The sequence below is a fragment of the Salarias fasciatus genome, chromosome 10, assembly GCF_902148845.1.
Source record: "Salarias fasciatus chromosome 10, fSalaFa1.1, whole genome shotgun sequence".
In the NCBI taxonomy this organism is placed as follows: domain Eukaryota; kingdom Metazoa; phylum Chordata; class Actinopteri; order Blenniiformes; family Blenniidae; genus Salarias; species Salarias fasciatus.
This window is the reverse complement of record NC_043754.1, coordinates 9,468,696-9,496,271: the sequence shown is the minus strand read 5'-3', so window position 1 is coordinate 9,496,271 and position 27,576 is coordinate 9,468,696. Positions and strand designations below refer to the sequence as shown.

Sequence of the window (27,576 nt, the reverse complement as noted above, 5' to 3'; positions counted from 1 at the left end):
CACAGAGGTCGGGTGAAGTTTTGATCTGCTACAATTCTATGTCGTGAACTGAGAGACACTTTTTTACAACATAAATTACATTCTGCATCCCGCGGGTCTGAAAACCCCGCTGTTCAGGTTTTTTTTTGTTTTTTTTTTGTTTGTTCTTTCTTTCTTTGTCTTTGTTATTTATGAAAAATGATGATAGTTTCCGTTCCTCAAACTAATAATATGCAGCTTAACTATCTGGGATCAGTTATCTTCAAGGCATTCCATAGGTTTTTTTCTTTTTTTTTTTTTTAATGTATTATTTCTAGTTCCTTTCTTAAAGTTTTGACAGAACAGATCAAGGACTTCTCATGCTCTACATGTGAGGCCTGTCCACTTCACTTCACTTCCATTCGGTAATAGTTTGCTCCCCTGTTGGTACACAACTGCCTTTATCCAGGATTTGTGGCACATTTGGTCTGGTTTACATTCATTATTGGTCTGTATACGGTGCCATGCTTTCTTCTTCGTGCCTTGGTAGAGCCCGCTGCTCTTAGCACGATGTCTTCATGGCTGCGTTTTCCAGTGGCGATGGTGGAGCTTTGCGCCCTCTGTACACAGTGGCTTTGTTTTTTAGTGTCTTTTTTTTTCCATTAAAGCTTTCAAATATTCAAATAGGCTTCATTTCAAGTCCAGATATTTCACATCCATGTTGCTTTTTGCCGAACTCAGGCTGACATCATAAAGTCAAAAAATCGATACTGTCCAAAGGCACTGTATTTACACAGACAGACCTGCGCATGCACAAAAGTACACAAATGTGTTTGCAAAAAACATTACGTCCACCATGAGTTAAGGTCTTTATGAAACACGGATCGAAAGCTAAATCCAGTAGTATTTGGAAAAGTTGTGAAAAACCATCTTCGTTTGTGATTATTATCTAATTTTAAGGCCGTGCCAAGGATTTTTTTTTTTTTTTTTTTTGCTTCATGTCAGCAGAAGTTCATCCTCTATATTTTTACAAAAAAAAACCCAAAACACCCAGACTGCAGCTCTGGGGGAAGAAAGCTGAAAAAGTGAGGCGCACGCGTGGCGATCGGCGCACAGGTTCGTGCGGCTGAGCCACCAAAATCAAACAATGCGAGTGTGCTAAATTACATTAGAGCGATGTTACGACGGATTAGGTGATGAATTATATCATTGTGATTAAAATACGCGGGGGCGAGGTTTTGGTTGTGTGACTGCCACCGCACCCTGCCTCTCTGCCCTCTGTGCCGTCGTTCCCCGGCAGGGCAACGATTCCGCAAGTGCGCTCGGATTTAGCACGGTCTGCACCGTGGGTCAAGTTTACCCATCAGCCACTGCACAACAAACAGTGTTTTCAGCGGCAGTGTTTACAACGCAGGTGAAAACGAGCAGGGGTCTGCAACCACCAGTTAGAATTATGAGTAAAGCCCCAAAACAAGCTCGACACTTGCTAATTTCTCTCCGCATGTCAAACACACAGGTGAAAACAAGCAACAGTGGCAATGAAAGCAAGTTGATCTGTTACCCAGAAGCCTCTCTTGTTTGGATTTGTTTGTGTCAGAAACTCAGCATTATTCACCAGCAGTAAGAGGCGGATGGGTACGCCGGCATAATAGGAACTGATGTGTATTTCAGCCGCTGAATTATTGAAACAATCTATTATCCATTTGTTGTATTTTTTTCCACCTTGACAGACTGCCTGTCTGCTGCGCAGCAAAACAACAAATACAAGCGTGTAGCTTTGTGAAGCCACACGGGAAAACAAGAGAGACGCTCTTAACTTTCCACGGGTTGCAGACCCTTTGCCACATGTGGCATTGCCAATAAAATGTTTAATGATCACCACTTCATATCGGTAGCCGGTGCTGTCATGGATCAGTGAGTTCTGCATTCAGCTGTCTGATTTATCGGCGCTTCGCCCCGCCAGCGGCCGGCCCTCTCTGACACCGAAACACGCCGCTGCCGCCACGCTCTTCAGACAGAATAGAAAACCTCCGCAATCAACTGACAAAAGAGAAATAATTTCACCTGGCAGAAAACGGGAGTTTCCGGACTCCAGCTAAACAATCGGCGAGAGTTAGGGCGTGATTTCGGCGTCTCGTCGCCATGCGGTCGGGAGGGTATGAGACGCTGGAGGGCAGGGCTGTTTTCTACGTCCTGCTGCTGCGTGACGTGTTGACCCTCATCTGGTGCGTGTGATAGCAGTCCGAAGCACCCACACTAAGACAAACGATCCCCTAAACGCCTAACAAGTTGTATTTATCCCTCTGAGCTTCATGCACATAAATAACAGATGCACTGGAGGCAGTCATAAAAACACTTTTTCACTTTTTTTTTTAAGATGATTTTCACACAAGTATTTTATTTGCTTCTATAATTAAATTTTCATTTGCTCTTGAAGGCATTTCCTGCTATTAGGATTTATATTTATGGTGTTAAGTGAGTAATGAGGGTCACATGTATACCGTAATGGTTTAACCCCGGTACTTTTAGCTTTCTGTGTTCATGATTCACGGACTCGGTTTAGGAGCATCTGTAAGTCATCTGAGTTCCCCTCAGAAATGTCAGGTGATGCCCTCTAACTCCTCAGATTAAAGTTTTTAACTGCTGAAAGAAACATACATCTCATCTGAACAAAAAAGATAAAAGAAAATCGGAAAAAAAAAAAAATAAAAATCTACGACCTGAAGATTACAGGACAGTATAAAAGCAATTAGACTAAAGACGTGAGGAAACAGTTCAAAGCCTTTGTTTAAGTTTATGGAGGCAGCAGAGATGAGTCATTTTGATCGGAAAAAAACAAAACAAACCAAAAACAAAAACAACAGCAAAGAAAGAAAGAAAGAAAAAAAAAAACCCCAAAACCATCTACTTGTGGAACAAGATTGGTTTAGCCAAACCCGCCAGGATCTTTGGTACATGTACAGAGATTATTTCTCCAATCATCTCTGGAAAGCTGACTTTCGTGTGGAGCGACTGCGCCTGGACAAAGAGGTCAAATGTAAACTGGTGGAGCTTCTTCACTGTCTGAAACACAAGAGGAGACCGAGCCGAGTTACATCACTTGAATGAAATTTCCTACGAGCAGGGTTTTTTTTTGACAGAAACTCAGGAAATGTGAGTCACGAAAACATGGGGCATGCACATGGCTCAGCCCGCCTGGAAACAGGTGGCCTGGATTAAAAAATACAGGCATCTAAATCTTGTCCATTAGCTTTTTATTTCCACCCTAAAGTGCAGCTATTAGTTTATTAAAGTATCAGATTCTGCCTGCGTTATTGTGACTCAATTGTCTTTTTTTTTTTTCTTTTACAGCCTATTAAAGACACACTAGTGCGTGTAGTTTAATTGCCAAGAAATGCTTCAGTGTAATGTAATTACAACTTTTGCTTTCCAGTATTTTTCCAGTCTGTGAGCTGCACATGTTCAGACAACACGAGCTTTACAAACCTCAGCAAGCAGCATCGAGGTCGGGTCTCTTCGCCGTGTTGAGGGCGTGATTGTATGAATGTAACAACGGCGAACTGGAGATTCTTTACAAAACAATGTATCTCACCATCTGGAGGGAGTCCAGCAGCCGCGTGAGCTGGTAAAACCTCTGGGGACAGTTGGCCGACATCTGATAGTTGATGACGCGGTCCAGCTCGTTGATGTAGGTGAGACGCAGCTCGTCGAAGTACTTCTGGCTCTTCAGACCTTCAACAGGAACTGGTGGAAAAGCAGTAAAAACCCGCACGCTCAATCGATGCATATCAACTTCTGGGTAAGAAGAAGAAGAAGAAAGAAAAAAAAAAAAAATCCTTTTAAGGTTTTCCTGCTTACGGATGCTGAAAAGGAGCAGGGCCTTCATGCAGAGGAACTCTTCCTGGGTGATCTGCAGCAGCACGAACTCCTGGGAGAGATGTCTCATGCGCAGGCAGTGCTCGTACATCGTGGAAATGTGCATCCGAGTTCTGCAGGTACGGAAAGGTCAGGGTGAGAGATGTGAACTTAATGGGGACGTTCAAATCACAGGCGGCGACGGAAGAAATTGCTTTACGCCTCCGACTTTTATCCCGTAATAAATGACTACTGGAGAATAAAGAATGTCAGAGGTTAAATCCATATCTATCACTGCTGTAACAGGGACAGCGACTCTGAATTAGATTATGACAATAGAGACTTCTGCTGTGTCATCTCTGATATCTCGGGGCAAGGTATTAAAAATACACAGTGGAAACCCTCCGTCTATCTTTGTTTAAAGTTCATGATAAGAGCCGGATGGATATTTAATGTTCACTTCGAATGAACGGCGGGTGAACAAGAGACATTGTCATCAAAGTTTGCCATCTATTCCAACGCAAACTCATTCTGCCTTTAATATGAATCAGGAAAGAGATACTTTGTAACATATTCATTCTTATTCTGTGAAGATGAAGGTGAAATGAAGCACATTTCAGGAATTAGAATAGAAATGTCACCAAAAGACCTGGAAATGGAGGAAAGGGAGGCACAAAATAGAGCTGGATGTTCTCTGGAAATGAATGCGGGGCTGCGGATATGTGATTGTATAAATGTATAATACGCACGGCCCGGTGTGTAATCCTGCTCCTGCAAAGTTTCCAGATAAACTGAAGGAAGGCTGCGAGATGAGCAAAAAAAAAAAAAGAAAAAAAAAGCAAAATATGTTGAGCGCAGTAAGTGCAGTTCTGTCCTGATTGATAATGTTTCACAAACTGAAACAACCACACCGTCGGCCAAGGTAAAATAAAGATCTGAGTTGGAAAATATGCTCATTGACATTCCTACTTGCAGTAAGATAAGATTGAAAAAACAACAAAAAAATCCCAAACAGTGGAAGCTGGACAGAAAGGAGAAAGTAATTGAAAGGCTATTGGAGAATAGAGTACTCTTCTCCAGCCTGCCTTTTGATTTTTGAGCTGAAATCACTGTAAATACATTTTAAGTGCAGGGTAGAACTACCATTTATCTTCATTGGAAGACACCGTTGTGGAACTAAAAGTAATCTGATAAATGTGATGAGGACAGATTAAAGCTATAAAGAGGACCATTGTGTGAAACGATGAGAGTGACGATGAGATACGAGGGAAGATCCGAAGGCAAGAAGACAGTCACTGATCATTTCTTTAGTTTTGAGATTGCTAATCAAATTAATTTTGGACCTAAAACACAGAACGGTTAGCACTGAGCTATAAACTGCATTTTAATGTGAAAAAAAAGACACGTTTAACTTCTTTTTAGAAGTACTCCAGGCTTTATTGGGTATTTTTACTCTCCAGGCAAGCAGAGCGAATCCTCTATGATGCACAGATAAGAAACATGGATATAAATATTTCACTAGTAGGAACAAAAAACTTCTCAGAAGGTCAGGGGCATACTAGGAGCTAAAGCGTCATGTCACCCCTGCATCCGGATTGATTCTGCACTGACTGCCCCGCTGATATCTTCCCAGTCGATATCCACTCCCGTGTCTTTTTAAGCCCATTAAGCCGGAGGGGTTCAGGTCAGATTTGATTGTGGTGGTGTTTAATGAAGGTGAGGTATATAAGTACACCTCTGCTTTTGGTGAAAAAAGCCCATATTTTTCAGTCAATCTTTAATTCCCCCCTCCAATTACGAGGACCGTACTGGGGTTTTTAACCACTTTTCAAGCACAGACTTGAATTGGGAGGAGATGGTAAGCAGCAAATTTAAGAGACGACAAGGAGCACTTCAGTCCATTAACACTTTCTGCCCGCATTTCTTTCAGTTATCTTAAATTATCCACATTTTTTGCTTATACGGTCTCCAGCAGCACCAGTTCAGTCTTCAGAACCCGAGCTGCTGCAGCCCACCTGGAAAAACAACCCAGTAAATTGGCCCACATCATGATATCTCTGGTTTGCAATAATTTGAAATCTGGTTTTAGATAAAATAACAAAAAAGAAAAGAAAAAAGTTGTAATTCGATTAGTGCAGTAGTATTTTCTGACACTCAAATTACACATTTGGGATCCTATTAAAATTAAAATAACCTTTTCAACAACTGGTGCATCTCGTGAAAGTATCACGAAAAGATTTGATGTATTTTGTCAGTTTTTTGGACTTTCTTGATTTTAATTTTGAAGATTATAGGCTTCTCACAAATTGGAGAAAATACATAAAGAACTGACACCATAAATCTCTCAATTTGGCACATTACACACCGCCACATTCATGAGAGAGAGACCGCCGACTTGACAGACGTCCAGAAGACGTCCTGCACAAAGAGGGTCGGCCACAGAGGACGACTGCTGCGGGGCTGGCTGCTCTCACAGCCGCACTAAAGCACAGTCATGGAAAGTCGACTGGAGTGTGGTAGGAAAAGATGCACAAGCGACATGGAGCCATAACACATTGAAATCTGAGCAAAAGTTTTGGAGGGAAACTGTAAGTTAAACAGTCGTGGAGGCTGAAAAATGCATGCAGGTATCTTAAAATGAAAAAAGCAACTGGCTAGCACAGGAAGAGGTTTTTTTTTTTTGTCGTACGTCGTATTAATTATGGCTATAACTACTGATAACAAAAAAATGTCTTATAATGTTAAAAACATTAAGTAGACAACAAAAAAAAAGTATGCGCAGCGAGTTGAGGGGGGTCACAAAGCGGTTCAAGCTCCCCGAGGGGAGAGCTCGTCCTCCCACACTTCCAGACTTCTAGACAAATGCTTTTTTTTCCTTTTCTGTCTTTCTTTTTTTTTTTTGTTAAAGCCTTCACTTAATCATCACATTTCCCAACAAATGGTTGCTTGGATAGTTCAAAGGAGTAGTTAAAACAAATGTTAAAAATTTATTCAGTGAAAGTTTGCGGAGCACAAATGGCTCTTTTCAGCAAGACCTTTCTCAAAAAACTGCACAATTGCACTCATCACAACCAAATGTGGAATGGAACATGAACAGATGTTTCCCAAATCAAAATACAAGTTTCTTGGCTTCTCAAAAGCTGCTCATAATCATAAGTCTGTTCTGTCATCAAGAAACTCCACATAGATCATTACTCAAGGGCTTAAAGCCTGCAGAAGATCCCGGTCTTCCAGCCCTGCGAAATCAATGCATTTTGATATCAGAAGAGCGAATGCATGGAGAGACCAACGTTTAGTCCTGAGTGACGCTTCTTCAGCAACTTTACCATCAAATACGCACAAAGAAATGCAGCCTCCCATTTGCTGCCACAGATTTGAATCGCTTCGGAGAAATGTAAATTCTTTCGTCCATATTTTGCGCTCTTAACCACGCTTCCGTCACATAATTCTTTTCCTAGAAATTTCCACGCGCCGGGCGAAGTAAGACACTCTCGTCTGCGTCATCATCACGTCCATTAGCTCGATAATGTTCATCGCTCCCTTCCGCATGGGAGTTTATTGTCCGATGCGTCACGCGCAAAAAAAAATACTCTGTTGGGTGTTCTAAAAAAACTTCCAACGCTGAGGTGCAAAACGACCAACCAAATAAAAAAAGCAGGAACACATGTGTATATTTAAAAAAAAAAAAAAAAAAAAAAAAAAACATTTTCCAAGCCCTAAAATTTGATTTAACATACAAACATATTGTGCATAAGGTTTTATGTTCTACATATAATCGGATCAGCAACTGACACTTGATTTCCATTATCTAGCAGCACGTATTCATAGCTGTAAACATTTAATAGAGAGAAACAAGTATTGGGTTGCAGCCATTCCCCACTAACACTTGGACAGACCCCCTCATTGTCTGAAATATTCATATTCAGATCTGAGTCAGGCTTCTCTCCGCCGGGCCGCGAGAGTCTGAATGCCGAAAAATGTTCCCCTGCTTTAATTTCACAGTAACAAAAGAACACCTAAGGAGGAAATTGGACGAACAAGGTCCTAAAAAGCCTGCAACCATCTCTACTTTACATTTTTAAAATTCTGGGTATGTCTTTGTGTTTGTGCAATAAGAGGGAGGCAAATGAGAGAAAGATGGAGTGAGATAGAGATGAAGGGAAATAAAAGCACCAGCTTGCTCACTTGGGGTGATCTCTAAATATAATGAGGAGCACGGCACGCTGGTCACCCTCTAATGAAATCCTTTTAGTGAGCATAATTGAATTTAAGAATTCAGAGCTGTACATACTCATTGAACACGAGGTCCGGGGCGAAGTAAAGCATCTTGCCGTTGGCGTTCTTATAGGACCTCCATCCCAAGGCGAACACCATCACGCCCATCCATGAATGCTGGATCACAGTCATCTGGTCGTCCACATGAAGATTTCGAAAGCCTGGGAACAGGGATTTGGAAACATAAAATATGACACGGCGGGGTTCATTTTGCAGTCGAGGAACCATAAATTATTTTATTTCTGCTCCGAATCGCTATACTGACGATACGCGACTTTAAGTGGAAGCCACGTTCTTTGCTTTGCCCCAGCTATCAGTTTCTAGATGTTTTACCATTCCTGCAGTGGAAATCAGCTCAAACCTTGAACAAAATCATCAGAAATTCCTCCTTGTTGCCAAACGGATACAGAAGTTTTGAGGCTAACAGAAGACAGGAATACAGAGAGGGAAACGTGAATTAAACCCCGACGAGACAGACTTCCTCCCACAGAGACCCGGGCTGCGTAGGACGGGCTGCATCCTCCCACTGGCCAGCCTGCTTCACGGCGCTGGCAGACCAGCAGAATGAACGAATAACTGAATTAATGAAAGGATGGAAGAATTTCCTGCGGTGGCCGAGGATGCCGTGAGCAGCCTGTCAATGGTAACTCGATCACAAACTGAAATGCAAATTTAAACTTTTCTCAGAAGATGCAAAAACGATGAACGGTCAGCACCTTGGAGGTCATCTGCGTACAAAAGGGCTGATGCAAACCAACCAACACACACACACACACACACACACACACACACACACACACACACACGCGCGCGTCCGAACAGGTGTCCAGAGATGCCGCTGTCACTGTGCTGGGAAACATTTCTGCAGCCGACTCACCACGACTTCTGTTTGCAGACTTTATTTTATATTTTCTGTGTTGCATCTCAGATTTTTTGGGCAAATTCAGATTTATTGACTCCAACGCTCTGATATATCTAACAACTTCCTCCATCAATATATCTTCACGTCGATGGGATCAAGTTTTATGCGGTGGTGGGATCTCGGCGCTCCATTCCCTTAATCCATGTTGTAAACAAAATTGAACAAATTCTAGTAAAAAGTGAGTAATAAAATTATCAGGGGCTGGAAAGAGCAATAAAGTAATGACAGAGAGCAAAATAAATTGTGGCGCAGCAGTGCAGGTTTATCGCAATTCAGTATTCAAGTCTTTGTAGTGTTATTCACAGGAAGCTTTGCCAAACAAATAATTTTTTAAAAACAAAACCACCAGGCAATAATCAAGGAAAGCTCACCGTGGCAGAACAGGTTCATATCCTGATATATCTACTTTATGATCTGCTAGATACACATATTTTTCCTCTAAATGACACAGACAGAACATGTTTGTTAAAATAACTCGAACATTTGTTTGAAGACTGCGGTCGTGCAAAGTGGAAGAAAAAAAAGAAGGCACAGAACACCTACTTCAACGACATGTTGCTGTACTTGTGCTCGTATTGATTTTCAGATTTCATGACTTGTTTGTAAAGCGGTTTGAGGGTCTGACACCAGACTGTTTGTGTGACACGCCTGCAATGTGTGAACTGGAGCTGCCCCTTGGTCCGCTCTGAGCTTTCATGCTCCAAGCTGGCCAAACAGCCTGCTGAGAGATGCTCAAACAAGCAAAACCTGCCTTCACTTGTTTCCAGCCTTGCTTTCGGAACACAATCATTACTTAAAATGTATTTATTTTACTGTATCTTATCTTAAATACTTTGGGGGATTTTTTTTTTTTCTTTCTTTATCATGAGTTAGTGTTTGTCTCACGCTCTTCTTATCAGCAGCTTGTTAGTGATCTGTGGAGCACTTTGAAAAGCCCTCACCTGAACGAACGCTGCGGCGCCCGATCCTGTTCAGGAAGGCATGTGGGACAGCCGACGCCCACTGCAGCAGTTTTTAATTACTCAGACGAAGACAATACCGATAAATCTTCACAGCCATTTCCAAACTCTGCATTAAATTTAGACTGTAATCCTTTGATCCATGCAATCTGTATGCTTAATACTTAATCATTATTCAGCTTAATTTCATCGATTCGTTCATTTGCTGGACGAACATTTGCAGGTAAAGTAACATTTTCTTATCTCACATGTTGAAAAGTTGAGAGGAGGCCAAAAAAAATCAAGAAAAGCTAACAACTTTAACATTTAACAACTTATGTGAAATGTTTAATTGCTTACATTATTTTGATGTAGCTTAATCACGGTGACAGAATCCATTACCGTGCCATACTGTGTTTTACATTTGCAGTGATGGCGTTTGCAGAGTTATCCTACGGTAATGTAAGAAGCACACATGGCTTCACTCCATTCTCAACAGCTGCAGACAGACATTCATTGGATTTATTTTATCATCTGACATATTTAACCAGTTTCAACAAACATTTGTCATAAATTAACTTCGGCTTACAGTAATTGATTGAACAAATAGAGTCTGCAATTTGTGCAATTAATTTTTACTCATTACAATATTCTGCTTGTTTGTCCAGTGCCTTAGTGATTACATCTGTGATATTTCTCTGAAAATGGCATCTGTTTTAGGACTGAGTGCCTAATTTTAATTTCACTAATTTGTTGGAAATGTGCGTTCTGCAAGAAAACAAATAGCAACAATTTGAATAAATATTACTGATGGAGTGGGGACAGTCATTTAAATATGACTAACTGATCACATGGGCGGCTTTATACAGTGCAAATGGCAACATTTTGTCATTTCATTCATTTGCATGATTGCTGTTTACATTTCCTCATATTAATGATGGTGAATTCAGTAAATTATATTGAAGACACTGATTTTTTATTTTTTTTTGCTTAAAATTGAACCACATAATAACACTCACTGGTTTCAAAGTAAGATTTTTAAACAAATGAGATAATATTGCACTGATTTCTCATCTTAAGATGGTGTACAATCTTGATTAAAAAGTTATTTTTCATGAATTCAGTCGCATGAAAAACTTCTCAATTTGTGAACAAAATCATCAAACTCGCTACAAGCTTTTTACAAGTCTGAAACTGAAAGCGACACGGTTTTCCATACACAGTCCAGCATATATCATGAAATCGCTGCTTGAAAGTCTGCAGCCTGGACCTGGAGATCTCCTTTCGCCAGTTTGATAGTAATTATTGTTTTCCTCTGCTTTTCCCCTCCGTTCTTTTGAGCATTTTGGCATTCTTTAGCTCATTGATTTGGTTTGATCTCATCAACACGCATAAGAGGCCAATATTATAATTGAAAGAGCTCCAAGAAAATCGAGATATTTCTCGTTCTGCAGCAAACGGCTGACAAGCAGTCACTTGCTCGTAAGCACAGTGAACCCAGAAAGGTTGACAAACTCCCTGAGAAGCAGGAAGAGCGCAAACAGTGCTGAAGGAGCGAACCTGAATTCATATGGAAAACTTATTTGTATGCTGGCAGCACTCGGTGTCTGCTAAATGTGTAAATGAGCAGCTCTTTGTTATCAACTTAAGGGGAACAATATGTAAGTGCAGCTTTTATTACTTGTTTCTGCCTCGATCTGCTGCTCAAAACGCGGGTTTCACACTGCAGCACAACTCATTTCTTGCATGTATAACAACGAGTAACACTACCCTTTCCTCAAAAGAAGGACGGGTGTTTTAGAAACAGTGTTTATATCACAAATCAGCACATCAGTGCTGCTTGAAGAGGTCACCTACCCGGCAGTCCTTTGGCCCATTTCACCACTTTGACCAGTTGTCTCTCTCCCAGCTCGTTGAGGCTGGTGAGCAGCGACGCCGCGGAGTCTGGAAGACCGCAGTCGTGTCCTGCGTTCACCACCTCCGGCTCGATGGACTCCAGGATGTTGAGGAAGGCGAGCTGGGAGGTGAAGTGCAGGCTGGACTTGGGTGAGATGTTGTGGATCACCTCCGCCGGCTCGTGGACGGAATTGTCCTCGTCCTGGTTCTTCTGTTGTCCGATCTTCTTCAGCTTGCGTGCTGCAAAACGAGCAATTCACGGTAAAAATCTGACCTTTTATCAAAGCTAATGTTCACAATCATAAGAAAAAACTGGTTCGAATTCAATGGCGTCAGATTATAGTCCTCTGTGCAAACTGCTAAAAGCATTTGCTTTTATTTTGAAGTTCTTTTTGTGTTTTTTACACCATGTCAGGTCATCACGTGAGCTAAGTGGCGCCTTTGTATCCGCCGATATGTTCAAGATCTAGTTCTGAGTGCGTGTGTGTGTGTGTGTGTGTGTGTGTGTGTGTGTGTGTGTGTGTGTGTGTGTGTGCGCGCACGTGCTTATTAGCGTGTGCGTGACAGTGTGTGAGTGTGTAGGAATGTGAGTGTGTGTGTGTGCGTTTGGTTTAGGGATGAGTGGTTGTGTGTGTGCGTGTGTGCATGTGTGTGTGTCAGTATGAGTGAGTGGGTATGAGTGTTGGGTTGGGGCGGGGGGGAGTGAGGCGGGAGAGGACAGGGGGTGGGAGGGGTGGGCCGGGTGGTGGACGGGGGGGTGGGTTCCGGGTGGGGGTTGGGGGGGGAGTGAGGCGGGAGAGGACAGGGGGCGGGAGGGGTGGGCCGGGTGGTGGACGGGGGGGTGGGTTCCGGGTGGGGGTGGGGGTGGGGGGGGGGTTGATGCCCTGGATCTCGGGGTGCGTGGCCGGAGCGCTGGGGGGTGTACTGGCCTGGGGTGGGTAGCCGCCCGTGTGGGCTGGTTCTCCCGGGTGGGTCATGGCCCTCCGCCTGGGTGGGGGGTTGGCTCCTGGGCTCTTGGGCCTTGGGCTCTCGGCCCTGCCCGCCCCGGGCGTCTGGCGCCCGGGGTGGACCGGCTCCTGCCGGTCGTGGCTCCGCGGGGCCCGGGCCCCGGGGCTGCCGGGGTCCCCGGCCGGGGCTTTCCTCTGCCCCGTTTCTGGACCGGAGCGTGGGCGTCTGCCTGGGGGGGCGGCTTGGATCCGGGCTCTGTGATGACCGCCTTCTGTCTGGGCTCTGAGGGCCTCTCTGGCCTGCTTCTGGCCTTCTCAGAGGTCAGAGGTCATATATGCATGATCACTATCACCATCACTGTCACCATCATATTCACATGATCACGTTGATCTTTAATCACTCTTCACATACTGGGTTACCTTGTCTTCTTGTGGTGGTTAGAATAATGGTGATCTGTAGCAGACCTCTCTTGATGCACGCCCCTAGTTTACTACTAGTTACGACTAGCTATATTCCAAAAAAAAAAAAAAAAAAAAAAAAAAAAGGTTTGTGGTGTCTTTGCATTTCCTTCCTCCCCTACACCTCCCTTTATTTTTGTGGCCTGGTCTGTTCACTAATATGGTTCGGGAAAAAAAAAAAATGTATGTATGGTTCTGTAATTTTCTGTGTTGGTTGTCGGCTCTGTTTTGGTGTTGTCTAGATTGGGGGTTTGGGATTGTTCTTGGTTGCGTGTGGTGCGTCGACAACACTGTTTCGTATTGTGACTTTGTACATAGGTTGTGCCCCCCCCGCCCCCCCCGTTCTCCCTCTCTTTATCTTTCTCTCTTTCTGTCCCTGCTCTCTGAGCGTTTCCGTCCCGGTCCTGTCCGGCAGCCATGTCGGATGCCAGCTTTAAATAAAGGCAGCAGCAGGAGGAGACTCAGTCTCGTCCTGCTGCTAACATTAAAATCTGTTCGGATAGTAAAAGGCTACAATCATACAATATTGCACGCCCCAGCTGCCGAACAGGACAAGGGAGAAAAAAAAAAAAAAAAAAAAGATCTAGTTCTGAGTCTTCAAAGTCATCAGAGCACATAGTTACGTTTATTTTTTCCTTATCAACAATGTTACAGTGAGGAGGGATTCAGGTGTTTAATCCTCTCAGTTCCTGGCTAACTGACACTGCTTAAACTGATCAATGTATTTGTTGTTGATTTGAAGACCCGAATGATGAATTTTTCTTTCATAAACCTTTGCTACACTGTTTTAATCCATTCAAAATAATCATGGGGTTTGAACTGAACTATAATGTGATGATACCATTTGAAAAAAAAAAAAGATGAATAATAAATTAGGAGAAATTCTAAATAAGACAACTGGAACAAATACACATGGGCTGTTTCAGTCGTTTGAACTGAAGAAAAAAAAACTGTCAGCAAAAATCTACAACTACTGAGCTGAGAATTAATGTGAATCTACTTTTCAAATCGTCTGTCAGACATGTTTCAAACCGCAACTGTGGGTATTAAGTAAACTTCTTAAAGAAATATCAATTTTACTCAACAATACTCAATACTGACCTACTAATAGCTTTAAAGATATTGAATCATATTCCATTTGCAAGAAGCCTCTCTGAACAGATGAGCCTCGTCTGATGGAAAAGCCTGCCGTCATAGTGTGTTAGTCCTCACTGGCTGATGTGGAAGCCGAAATTATTTTCTTTCCTTTGCATTTGCGGAGCTCGGAAAAGACATCCATTACCAGATCGATAAACTGCTCAGATGTAGGTAATATTTGTGATTCTTTATGTCCCACAATAAGTGTAGATTTATATTCTGAAAAACCTAAATAAGCAAATACTGTACGTTTGGGTTTCTTTCTTTCTTTCTTTCTTTTTTTTTTTTTTAAATCTGGGTCTAAATCAATTTTCTTTCCCTCACAAATGCTGGGATTCCTGCGCCAGCTGCTCCATATGGCAACCTCCACTTAGAGGCTAAATTAGAGCAGAACCCTCGATTTGGTAGAGCAGCCTGTCATGTATAGGAAGTGGCAATGCAATCAAATTGAAGTAATTGTATTCTGCCAAACAGCTGCCAAATACATTCCTCTTAAACAGACAGGTTTAAGATGGGCAATCATTCACTTCACTCAATCACAGGCTGTTCCGCTCTTCAGCTCGGCCTGTTATTTCAGGATGACAGCTGTGCAGGCCGGTGAGTGACACAAAATACAAACGGCGACGGTGTGCCGAGTGCACTGAAGAACAGACACTTATGCTGTTTAGGCTACTTCAGCGAGCAGCCAGAAATCTGACCTAATTTCACCATTTCATTCATAAACAATTAAATGTGTTATAGCTTTAGGAGGAAAAAAAAACAAAAAACAAAAGATCCAAATATTTAACCGTGAGGCAACATATTATTTCTTTAATCCATTTTTAGTGCTGCTGACTGACAGTAAAAAGTAAATGTTAATCGCTGTGCAGTCAGTTTCCTCTCACAGCTTCTCTAAATGTCTCATTAAAAGTGTCGCCTGGCTCTTCAGTTCAGTTTGATAAATATTGAATTGCCAGTTTTAGGCACGACTTAAGGCCCTCTCAAAAGTAGCAGGGTTGAGAGAAAATTGCAGATTGTACAAGACGGATAATTTGTAAGTCTCACATTCCCATTTCTGATCCGATAACAAATATTTCTGGTGAAAATGGTTCATTAAAAATTCCTTCTCAAGATTCTCATACGGTGGCACGGGCAGGCATCTGCTCTTTGCAGACGAGTGCAGAGTAAATAGGTTGGGTTGAGCTAACCTCAGGATCTCAATAGTTGAGCTGACGCCAACGTAAACAACACGGAGATGCCAAAAAGATGGATTCAAGCAAGACTGTATCACAACCATCGATTGACTCCAAGGAGAGCCTTTAATTAGCCGACATGTTGTCGAGAGTCTGCATCGGGAGCTGGTAAAGGCTGACCATGAGAGAGCTTTGGCGCCAGTTCATCTCAAACTGACCTCAAGTGACGAGCTGCAGACGATTACAAGCTCTGTCTCTTCCAATTCAAACTGCATTCGTGAAATGCATTGCCTATTTTCTGCTCTGAGGGATCGTATTTGTAGTTTACTTTCCTCCAAGCCAATTTCATAATCATTTTAATTACAATCTTTATAATATGATTGCTTTAAAAAAGAAAAGTACAAGGGTCAGTTGGGCTTTTTTTTTTTTAACTTCCTCTTGAAAAGGTTTGAGTAATGTGAGATTTTGTAAGACCCGCTTGGCGCTCACTCTCATGTCGAGGCTGCGTGAGTCACTGCAGCGTTATTTCACTGATGTAAATCGTGTTTCTCAAAGGGTCACCAGGTGCAGCGAGAGAAGCAGAAAATGCCTGATAAAACCCAACAAATCACTTGTCAAATTCACATCTCACAGACCTTATTATTTGTTTCCAGTCCATATAAACGGACAAATTCCCAAATGTTTAAGTCTTATCTGTGTCTGTGTGGTACAGACCTTTGCTCTCTACCGTCACCACCAATATGGTAAGGATGAGGTGATGCTTCTCCAAATAGGGACAAAACATGCTACTAAAACTCTAGAGAATGGTTCAGTTAATCACTGTTATCATGGTTCCAGTGAGGTTTAATTGATTTAAACTGGTGACCTGTCTTGGCCTCTGCATAATACCATGTAAAACTGATATGTACATGCTTGCAATATGTTTTTGTTTGGGGGGAATTATGGTGTTTCTTATTTAAACATTCCACATTTTAATTAAAAAGTCTCAATCACAGCTGAAAATGAGCGTAGTCTGCACATACAATCTAAAACACAGCACTGTTGGAATATAATTTTGTTCCTCTGGGGCCAAAAAAAAAGATCAACAGCTCAGTTTATTGACATTATTTGCTCTTGAATGTCACGCTAATAAAGCCAAAGTAACCTCTCTTCAGCTAGTTGAAAGGGATATATAATAAGTCTCTCAGTACTTTCCACTCGACCGAGAAGAGGTTGAGAAACAGTGTAAAGCAATCATCACTCGCAGCTCGTCATGCCTAGTCTTCACTTTTATTGAATTCCGTGGTTTTATGTCTGAGCTGCAGTACGACGTACGACTTGAGTGTAAAGAGTCTATTAAAGAAAACAGCTTTCAATAGTTTGTGCTTTTTGCCATTAAAGCCGACGATCTGAGACGGGATCTCTGGACACGCTGGAGGAATCGGAGCTCCCACTTGGCCTGGGAACGCCAACGGCTCCCTGAAAGACGGGAAAATGGGTTTGGCAGCCGCCTCGAGGTTGATGCATAAGTGTACTAATGTCATAATAAACCTCTGGGACCCGTGCTCTGTAATTATAGTAATAAGCATTAGCTGCTTTTCCCAGTTCAAATACAAAATAAACTATTAACAAGGCTTTAGTTCCAATGTGGAACTTTCAGCTTTGCACTCTCTGTCTTCGCATGTGTGCGTGTGTCTGTGCATGAGTGTGTGAATATTTATTTATTTATCGTAGTAATACAGTCAATCTGTCAGAGGATGTTTGCCTGGCCAGACCAGAATCACCCACAGCCACTTTTCACCAAAAGGCTGCTGGAGGAAAACAGTGGCTCGTGTAAATCATTAACTTAAAAAGGTTCAACTCAACTCTCTGTTCCCGGCTGCGAGACAGGACCCCGTGTAAATTTTGACACACATTTCACGCACCCATGTTCAATAAAATCAAGGCGGTTGAGGTCTTCAACTGTCAAAGTGTTTCTTTTTCAAGCACGGTAAATCCATGAAAGTGTTTTTCCAGGAGAAGTGAAGAGGTGCAGATGTGCAGTGAGCTTCCTTCAGGTTCTCGCAGAAGTGAGACTGCTATCATGGTTTGGCAAAAAAGCAGCCCGGCTGCTTGGCTTCTGTTTGATGGTGTAATTAACATTCCTGAAATAATACAGAATTCAAATAACTGAAAATCAAACCTCTGAGCAATAAAAGGGAGCCGTGCTTTAGTCTTGAACTGATCCCAAACACAACTGAAAACAAGAGTCAGAGGTTTTATAGCTTCTTTTCAAACCTCAGTGAATGAAATAATTGAAACAAACAGCAGATTTGATCTAATTTTCTAATATAATTTAATGGACATGAACAGCGATTTATTATTAATCATGTAATAAACCTATCAAAAATACAATTAATCCAATTATAAATCTGCTTAAGTATTTCATTGGATGTCTTGAAGCATTTTGAGTAAAAACCAACCAGGATAATAGGACCAAATACATAATTTTTCTACTTCCACTTCCACAAATTATTGCCATAAATTTTCCGGTGAGATGTCGGGAGTGAATTACACGTCTGTGATGAGAACATAAGTGAAAGGATCTTTTTAGCCACAACTAGAAAAGGTGTGCCTTTTTACTCACAATCACAGCATTAGATCACATTTTCCCTCCATGGGTTTGTCAGTGACTGGTGGCAAAATTACCAGCATGTCTGCTGCTTTAATTCACATGTCTCATGTCAGCTTTGTGCTTCCAGCACAATTTTCACCGTTAACAGAATGAGAAAATGGAAGAGAGTGAAAATTGAACACAAGACTAAAATTAGTCCACTACATGTCAATCTTTACAGCCTAATATGACGAGCAGGTCTGGGTGACAGTAAGGAGAAGTGAATGGAAGAGGTCTAAATTGCATGGCAGCTCAGTCAGGGGCTTGATTATCAGTAACATCCCCTATTGTGATGATGCTGCAATTGAAGAGAGCCAGCTACTGTAAGATGTGCAGAGTAGAGAGAATAAAGTACTTGGTCTTGGAAAACCATTAATAGTTTCACTTTCCGGACTTTACTTTCTCTGTAGTGTGCTTTGTCCATTTAACAAGTCATGTACGGTGTTTTATTAAAAACCATCCTGCAGCTGCACATGTACACATATGTAATAATAAAGGGATATTTGCACTGTAACTACCAGATGGTTTGAAATGCAGCTAATGCTGATGTGCATTTGCAAAATGTTGCTGTAATGTCGTTACAATCTGAAGCACAATTTAGCACTTAGAATCCAACCCACCTCCGAGAGTCATTCCAGCTTCAAAACACTTCTTCAGCCGGCAAGAGGGGCAATTCTTTCTCCTTAGCTTATCAATGGTGCAGTCGTTTTTGCTTGCACACAGATATTTCTGTTTACCTGTATGGGAGGCAGAGAAACAATATTTTAACCGTGCAAATGATTCCGACTAAAATGAAAGACAAAAATTGTGAATACAGGGTCTTCAGCAAGTGTCAGTGTGTGCAGAGAGAAAGGCGGGGAGCTCCAGAGAGGGGAGGGGAGGCGTTGAGGTGTACCGAACTCAGGACCTTTTAAAAAGGGGCATTTTCAGGATTTTCCACGCCCCCAACTGTGATGCCCCACAATGCTTTGTCTAAAAACCAAGTGGTGTTATTTAGAGGGCTTCCTACTGTTTCTCACGGAATGGCTTACGACTGCAGGGATCCATAAACAATAAAACCTGAAGTGTTCTCATGCTTGTCAGATGCGTATCACTTTAACTGCCTGTTAAGACTTCATATTTATTTTCTATATTCATGATTTATCATTAAAAAAAATCTGGATTTTATTTCCTTCATCTGCAGGCCGCCCCAAACGTTCTCTGGTCGACCCTTGAGGGGGGCGTCACACACATACACACACACACACACAGTTTGAAAACCCACAGCTTTAAATGTTACCTTCTGCAGCTCTTTTGAAGAAAACTTTGCAGCTGCCACAGGTGAGAGCGCCATAATGGCAGCCGGACGCCTCGTCTGAACAGATGAGACACGTCCTCTGCGGGGGGAAGAAGAACTCCATGGGAAACACATGCTCTCTCCCACCGTCAAACCTGCAGTCAAACACAGGGAACACGACTCAGAGGAATTCTAAACAGCTCCGGGAGGTGCGAGGGGGTTAGAACTGCTGGCATCCGTTGGTTTATGAGCGGCTTGCATTCATTTGCATTAGCACTGACGTTTGGAATTGCTTTAGGCTTGGACGTGCCAGTGGGTCATGACACAGATTTTATCGCAATTTTCTGCAATCATGTCTCGCAGCTGATTTGTGGAAAGCGATGCCTTGAAGTCATCCAACCACAGGAAAACCTCTTAAGGTATATTTCATCAAGACTGTAACCGCAGAGTATTTACTATCAATCCCTGCAGTTTCTCTGTGTTATTTAAGGAAGGCAAAGTAGGGTAATTTGGTGTGGGAAACACTGAGGTGCCAACTCTGTGGCCATGGATGGAGGGGGGTGGAGGGGGGTGTGGAGGGGGGTGGGATCAACTGGTTGAGCTGCAGCCTTGAACACAGAGAGGCTGGAGACGATTCAGACACGACGTTAACTCAGTGACACGCAGCTTAAGATATCAAGGCTCGGCTGTAAAAGAGACAAGGATGAAGCTTTAATAGGGGAGCCTCCACTGTGATATGATTCATTTTAAGGACATCAGGACAAAATGTAGTCACAGGAATTGGATTTTACAGGACGAGTATTTCTCTGTAAGATTCAATTTAAGAAAAAAAAAAAAAAAAACCTTATCAGATCCCAGTGGTTCACAGCGTAAATAATTAGGCTCGTTTAGCAGGCTGCCATGCAGGCTGTAATTAGACCACTGTACAACTCGAAAAGCTGTCAGGCTGTGATTAGAACGAGACGGCAGGTTAAACAGTGAGAGCTGCGAAGACAGAAAGAGATAGAGAATTCTTCGGAAGCCTGGGATCCATTGACAGCAAACGTGAAAAATATGCAGGTCGGGATCTGTATGCTGTTGCTCCGAGGGCACGAGGCAACAAAGGCGGCCACAAATCATGCTGTGTAACTGACAGAAGCAAAAGTTTGGATTGATTAAATTGGCACGTAATGTGTTTAGAGCAAAGGCTCTTTTTGATTCTTTTTTTTTAGCACACGTCTTAAAAAATGATTCATTTGTTCTATAATTGTATTTAGCTTAGCTACCTTTGTTTGCAGACACTGTAATGGAGTGACTGACCTGGATGTCTTCAACCACAACAAACACTCTCTCTCTCTCTCTCTCTCTCTCTCTCTCTCTCTCTCTCGCTCTCTCTCTTTTTCCCCTCAAAACTGGAAGCCAGGAATATTTTAGATATATCTTTAAATTTCAGCGAGAAGGAGATAAACACTGGCATTTAATTTGTCTGGCAAGCAAGCAGATAGAGAGCATGGGGTCTGACTCGTCAAGGAGCATAAAAATCTAGAGTTGTTTCAGGTTTTAGGGGGAAAAAGGGGAATAATTTCTGTCATTGTTTACATTTATAGACTGATCATCTCAGTTATCTGAACTCCATCTCAACTGTGTTTACATTCAGTCAAGAGGGCGTGTCATTTATGTAAGAAAATATCAGAATGCAAACACACTGACTGATCTGTCACGATCTTTTTCCAACAGCGAGGTTGGAAAAAAAAGAAAGAAGAAGAAGCTTGTAGCGTCTGCCGGAATAACTAGAAGTCTTGTGTTGTTCTGAGTCCCATTCCCACTTACACAGAACATGGCCACAGTATCAACTGTGGTAAATATATGTGGTGTATCAAAGACAAAACAGTCCTCTGACCTGGAAGTCTGTCAGGTTACAAGCCTGCAGATGTGAATCTGGCTTTCAGAGCAGTACAGGAGGAAATAAGAGACTTTTTATACCACGTTTGTTGCATTTACAATCATTGGGGCTCATTTAATTACTTTTCAGCCTGCATGATTTCAAGTAATTTCCTGAGTGATCACCTTTAAGGTTGGCAGGACAACCTTGAAACATGTGTGCTCACTAAACTGCACCATATAATTTTGAAGGGATCCACCGAGCTTCAAAGCCATAAATAAACAGGATAAACAAGACAAGACTGGATCCTTTGCAGAAAGACACATACTCACAAAAACTTTCCCACACATCCCCGTTGTGTTTACCGGACTGTGATCTAAATACACAGCATATAAGCTGGTTGGACCCGGTTTAAGACCACTGTCAAATATCAGCCCCTTCAACGTTTCTTGTGGTTTTCTACAGTCAAAATATTAAGTAAATTCAAGGCACTGTTAACCAAAACCAGCATGTGTGCTACCTCTTGCCACTTGGCACAGCATTCTTGAACTTCTTTGTGTTTTTTTTTTCTTCTGTTATTTATTTATTTTTTTTATTCAAAGCAGATGATGTTAGATCACTGCTGGGCAGAGCATGCTCCTGTACCTCCTCTGAGCTGCGATGGGAAGATGAGCAGCTGGTTTCACTGTCCTCACATGCAGGAACATCTCGCACTTCCCCACGTTCATGTTCGTGCTTTCAACATTCAACGTACACACGCGGCGTCTTTGTACGCTGAACCCGAACGGCCTCCGTGTCAGACAGTCTTCTTAATCATTCACCCTGGTGAACTCACACACACACTTGGGGAAAAAAAGGCCTTGAATGACCCCAGCTGCATGACACCTCTGTCTGCTGCACACACGTCTGTTGGCACTTCCACTCTGAGTTGTTTTTATTCCTCAAGGCCAAACTTGCACTTGAGAGAACAAGCAAATGTAACTTAGTTTAACTTTATAGAGTCATTAAAGAAAAGAAGAAAAGAGGGACCATGCAAAAAAAAAAAGAAATAAAAAGAAATAACAATAATCAGAAACTGCTTGTAAAATTAACACATAACGTGTAAAGATGTAGCAGGAAAACAAAACTTCCTCCATTCTCAAAGGCTGTGTTTCTGTACAGTAGCTTCACTCTGTGCGGTCACACTGACCTTTTCATTAAATTATTTTTGTGTGATCCTTTTTTAAGCTTTGTGTACTGAGGAGAAGTTTACTGGAGAACACAGCCACGTGCCATTCCTAAGATAAAGAGAAAGCAGAAAAGAAAATGCTGGTTTCCTGCAGGGGAAATAAATTAAATTAAGTGTTTTGAAATATAATCTTCTTGTGATTTTTTTTCATTTTCATAATCTTTACTTTAACAAAACCTATATCAAGAAATTAAAAATACTGAACCTCTAACCTTGATTTAAGCAAAGCTTTTCATTGCATTTACATAAAATGCAAAGTTTTAAATCAAGCATTTACAGGAGAAAAGACGGAAGATTTTTCTCCATTTCCATTTTTCCTCTGCTTGGAGTATAATTGAACAGACAACTGTGGAATGAATGTTTCCAGCGTCACACCAAAAAAACCACGACCACAAAAAGCAGTCAGCAAAAGCTGGGCTCATGTTGAAATTGAACGTAAACGAGTGTAATGTTGTTGGCAATTTTTATTATGAAGTCTTACGATTTGTTAACATTTGCTCTCGGTGGATTCAGTCCACAAGTTGCTCAAAAACAGACTGAAAATGAGAGAAAATCAGACAGTCCAGACAGGTCAGACTTCAAATATGAAACTCAATTCACCATTTTTCATAAGAAGCTCGCTCTGAATCCTTTTTTACTTTTCAAAACCGCATGTTCATTTATCCACCTTTTCTGTGTTTCTGTGTGTGTGTTCTGTTATTCTGGACGTTGCTGGACAGTGGCAGCTCACCTCGTGTCGTTGTAGGTGACATCCAGCCATTCCCCCACTTCACTCTTGATGTAGGGCGAGCTGGTGTAATGGGGCCTCAGCATCCCGCCCGGGTACCACTGCTCGGGACGCACCACGCTCCTCTCGTACGGGTTGCATATAAACGCGGCGTTTGACCCGCTGTTGTGCGCGTTCGCGCACTGCTTGGAGCCCCAGAACTGCGGGCTGTACTTGTCGGCGGCGACGTTGCAGTTGGGGGCCCACAGACCCCCCGCGGGGTCGCTGTCCTCGCACTTGAGTTTGAGGCCGTACCCCTGCGGCTGGTAGCCGCCGGACTTGTGCTCCGCGGCGTCCCCGAAGTCCTCCTCGTGGGGGTTGTAGGCTGCGCACGGCCTGCCGTCCGCCGCCCGGTGCGCAAAGTGCGGCGGCGGCGGCGGCGGCAGGTTGTCCGGAGCGTAGGAGCAGGAGGCGGCGCGCGCGGGGTCCAGGTGCTCGGCGTCCTCCGCCTCGCACAGCGGGAAGCCCTGCGCGCCGACGGGGGTCCGGGCGGAGGAGAGCTGGTGGAAAGGCGCGGGGGTCTCCGAACTTTTGAACATGCTGACGAGTTGGCCGCGCGTCGCCCGCTCCTCCCGGTCGGGACACCTGTAGGACTCGGCGGGCAGCACCGGGACTCCGGGACGGCTCAGCGGCGCCGCGTCCGCCCCGAACGAGAAATACTCTCCGCGCATCTGGTCGGCGGTCAGACGCGGGGGCAGCGCCGCGTCCACGTCGCCCGCGTCCCCGGACTCCATGGCCAGACCCAGAGACACGGACACGGCTTTGCACAGCTCCCGGGCGGTCTCCGAGATTGTGGCGCAGGCAGAAAACGAGCGGCTGTCGCCCACACGGCAGTCAGCGTTTGACAACTCCTCGTGAGGAGTAGCAGCTGTCTGACAGCACTGCTTCTCCATGTCACAGGCGGCGGGATTCACGCGCCCCGATCCGTAAACGCCGGCGTGATGATCGGACTCCGCCGGTCTGCCGGTGCTGCTGCTCCCCGACAGGTTTCTGGAGAAAAAGACCTGAGTTTCCTCAGTTTTCAGCGCCATCCCGGGAGCGCTCGCGACGTCGGCCGCCCGTCTTTTCTTGCCCTCTGGCCAAATGTTCCGACAGGATAACTGTTGGTCAGTTTGGCTCATCTCCCGGAAAGTGTTTACTTGGCCAGGAGACCGGACTTTGCGCGACAGAAGTCTTCGCAGGTCCGAGCGACTGTTGCCGCTCAGCCCAACTCTCACGTTGTGAAATACGCTCTGGGAGGCTAAAGGTCCTCAGAGAGCTGCAGGAGTCACAAACTCCTCCTAAAACCGAGATGTTGAGAGTCAGAGGCGCTCAGGTTCGACAGAAACTCCACTCAGTCAGGAAGGGACTTCTGTGTCTGTCGCTCTTTAGCCCCCTTAGAGAAATAAAAACAGCACGAAGAATGATTCGTTTGAGAAATGTAATAATCTTTTTTTTTTTTTTGTACAAGAATGTCAAGTGGTTACACAAAGAAACAAACCCCACATTATGCTGTTCCACATCACACTGACATGTGTGCAGCACGTTTCAGCTGTCACGGCACTACAGGGTGATTTCCACAGATTGTTTAGTTATTTATTTATTTATTTATTTATCTGAAGTTCTTTCCCCCTCATTGCAAATCAGCTTCATGCAAGGTGACCTAAACCAGTAAACACAGGGCCCGAGGGCCAAAACTGGTCCACCAGAGGCTCCGATCCGGCCGTGGGGGGGGGGGGGGGGGGGGGGGGGGGGGGGGTCACACTGCAAAGTGCAAAAATTACAAAGAGACATTGACAGAAAATTTTCCATGAAAATAGTCATTTGACCAGTTTGTTTCCTGGGGAGTTGAGCAGACACAAGACCCAACACAATAGATCAGAGTCATGAAAACAAGCATACTGGAGTCTGCAAGATTTGATCAATAGTTATCATTGTCAATTATGCTGTTAAAAAAATTTTTTTTTAAAAAAAGAGTAGAAATTTTAACTTCTTGATATTTTGAGAAAATATAATAAATATAAACTTTTGAAAATGTATGATTATCTAGAGGCTATTAGGTTATTGTGCTCATTAAAGTTCGAGTGTGGCACCTGGACGATGAAGAGTTTGACACCAGAGCTACAGAAGTGAGCTTGTGACCGAAAGGTCACTGTATTTAGGTCCTTCTGCCCACATGTAACCAGTGTGACAACCAGCGCAAGGCCCTCAACCCCCAGCCGCTCAGGTTGCATCAGAAAAGAGCATCAGGTGTAAAGCCTGTGCCAAATCAAATACCCACATCACATGACGCTGACCTGCTCCGAAGAAACAAGAAATAAGCAGCTGAACCACATTTCCACTCCCCTCTTGTTTCGTCATGCAGTTTAGTTACCAATGTAACAAAAGAAGAAAAGAAGAAAAAAAAAGAACAGCCAGACCAGGCGGGTACATTGTTTGCCATTGATTTTTGGACCCCAGGAAGTGGATTGATGCAGTGTTTTAACCCGACTCCGTCTGATATCCAACACTTCCCAGGATTTGATTTGAACCCTGTGAACAGCCCCTCCACCCCGAGCCCTCAATCCCCAGAAATCCTGCCAGCGTTCACGTCTTCAGCACCCACCCGGCATCGGGAAAAGAGCTACATATTTACTAAAAGCCTGTCTCAGAATCACAAAGTTACTTATACGAGCCATCAGTGCAGGTTGAGATGAGATTTCTGAGCGCGGCACAACACAGTCTGTCTAACAAAGCGCGGTATGGTGGGGGCGCAAAGGGGGCATTTGAAACGCTGATTTCCCCTGAGTGGTTTTAAGTCCACCTTCCACAGTGAAAATGCTGTTCTGTTGTCACTTTGGTTGTTACTTTTAAATGTTTGACCTTCACTATGCAAATGATGCATGTTTAGAGTTTGACACCGGAGGGCCGGGGGAGTCTGCGCTCACCTGAAGAGTTAAGAGCATATGCAAGCATAAATTTGTTGATATCACAGCTGTCATGGAAACCAGCCAAAATCCAAATAGAAAAATCTAATCAGAGACAAATATTTATTCAAAGCATGCGTGGAAATGGTCTTCAAAAGAAATCTGCACCGTCAAAGTGAGACATGATGAAGCCGCGGCTCCCGTCGCTTCTTCACAGGTATACAATGCCGTCGACACAGACATTGCTTCATTAAATTTAAAAAAAAAAAAAAAAGAAGGGAAAAAAAAATCTGTATTCTGGATGTCTTGTTCATATTTTCTCAAAATTGGGTCTCAGTTGGAATTTAAAATGATATTCCATGTTCCCAGCACTGGTGATGTGTAAGCTAATGGACCTGATCTGACTTTAAAAGCAAATGAGAAAACAGAATTCATGACCATGTCCGAATCCCGTGACCTCCCACTAAACCCTCCAGCCCAAATGAAATAATACATTGTGAGTGTAAGTGTGACACCTGCCTCAGCCACAGGTGCAGCTATTACTGCGAAGAATGTTCATCTTGCTTGTCGGTGCATTTTTCAGACACCGAAAACCAGCGAGGCTCTCTTCCATCCCACAGTGTGTTTCATCCTGTGTGTATTAACACTGAAGGTGTGCAGCTCTTAGCAGCCCTAGATGTCATTCCAACCCAACCATTAAACAAGTGAGCTGCTGGGCCCGAATTACACACAGTGCTGCTGCCTGCTCCATGGCAGTGGCTCAGGGGAGAGCAGCAGCACGTATGTCTTCACTCCTTTTCTCCTCTTATTGTTTGAATGCGTGTCAAACCTTAATTATGCTCATTTATTACCGGACGTTTTCAGCGCATTGAAATAAATCAGTCTGCAGCAAGCCCACAAAATCAGGATTTTGAACTAACTTTACTATAAGGCGTTTTAATTTGCCACAGACGGCCATGTGAAGTATATTCTTGTAAACAGTGACAAATAAGACTGGTAAACCAGTCTCTACAAAAAGTTTGTTTTTTTCTCCAGAGATGAATGAGTGGTCACACCCAACTAACATGAAGTGACGGGACACTTTGAAGGCACAAAAGACCCTTTAATAAATGCACGAAACAGTAGCATGATGTTTGCCTGAAGCAGCTGATAATATTAATCGGGATAATTACTTTGGTAGCTTTGCTACGTCTAGAAATCACGCTGTTTTCTCAAAATAAACTGAATGTTAGCAGTATTCAACAAATAGCCTTGAACTCACATCACCAGTGCAGACTCGCTGACCTTTGATCATTCTGCTGTAGATTCACTGCACCACTCTCCATGCCTGAAGGAAATCCCTGGCTCTGACTGGATTGCTGGAGCAAAA

The 27,576-nt window shown here is 43.2% G+C and overlaps 1 protein-coding gene across 1 annotated transcript; it reads right to left on the bottom strand.

Annotated features, from left to right (window-relative positions):
- Window positions 1–101: 101 nt before the first annotated feature.
- Window positions 102–24,555, bottom strand: LOC115395237 (androgen receptor-like). The gene is made up of 8 exons (XM_030100676.1): window positions 23,287–24,555; window positions 19,471–19,622; window positions 18,812–18,928; window positions 11,806–12,084; window positions 8,105–8,249; window positions 3,817–3,947; window positions 3,551–3,702; window positions 102–3,021 (listed from the first exon to the last, which is right to left on the bottom strand). Exons 1-8 carry the CDS (start codon window positions 24,441–24,443, stop codon window positions 2,863–2,865), a joined length of 2,292 nt encoding a protein of 763 aa, XP_029956536.1. The 5' UTR covers window positions 24,444–24,555; the 3' UTR covers window positions 102–2,862.
- Window positions 24,556–27,576: the final 3,021 nt, after the last annotated feature.

Bases quoted from the DNA above. Each gene is read 5' to 3' on its own strand.
- LOC115395237 (XM_030100676.1), bottom strand. From the start codon at position 24,443: ATGAGCCAAACTGACCAACAGTTATCCTGTCGGAACATTTGGCCAGAG. The intron at 19,623-23,286 runs GTGAGCTGCCAC...GTTTGACTGCAG, and splicing joins GTCACCTACAACGACACGAG to GTTTGACGGTGGGAGAGAGC. The intron at 12,085-18,811 runs GTGGGTTGGATT...CTCGTTTTGCAG, and splicing joins AGCTGGAATGACTCTCGGAG to CACGCAAGCTGAAGAAGATC.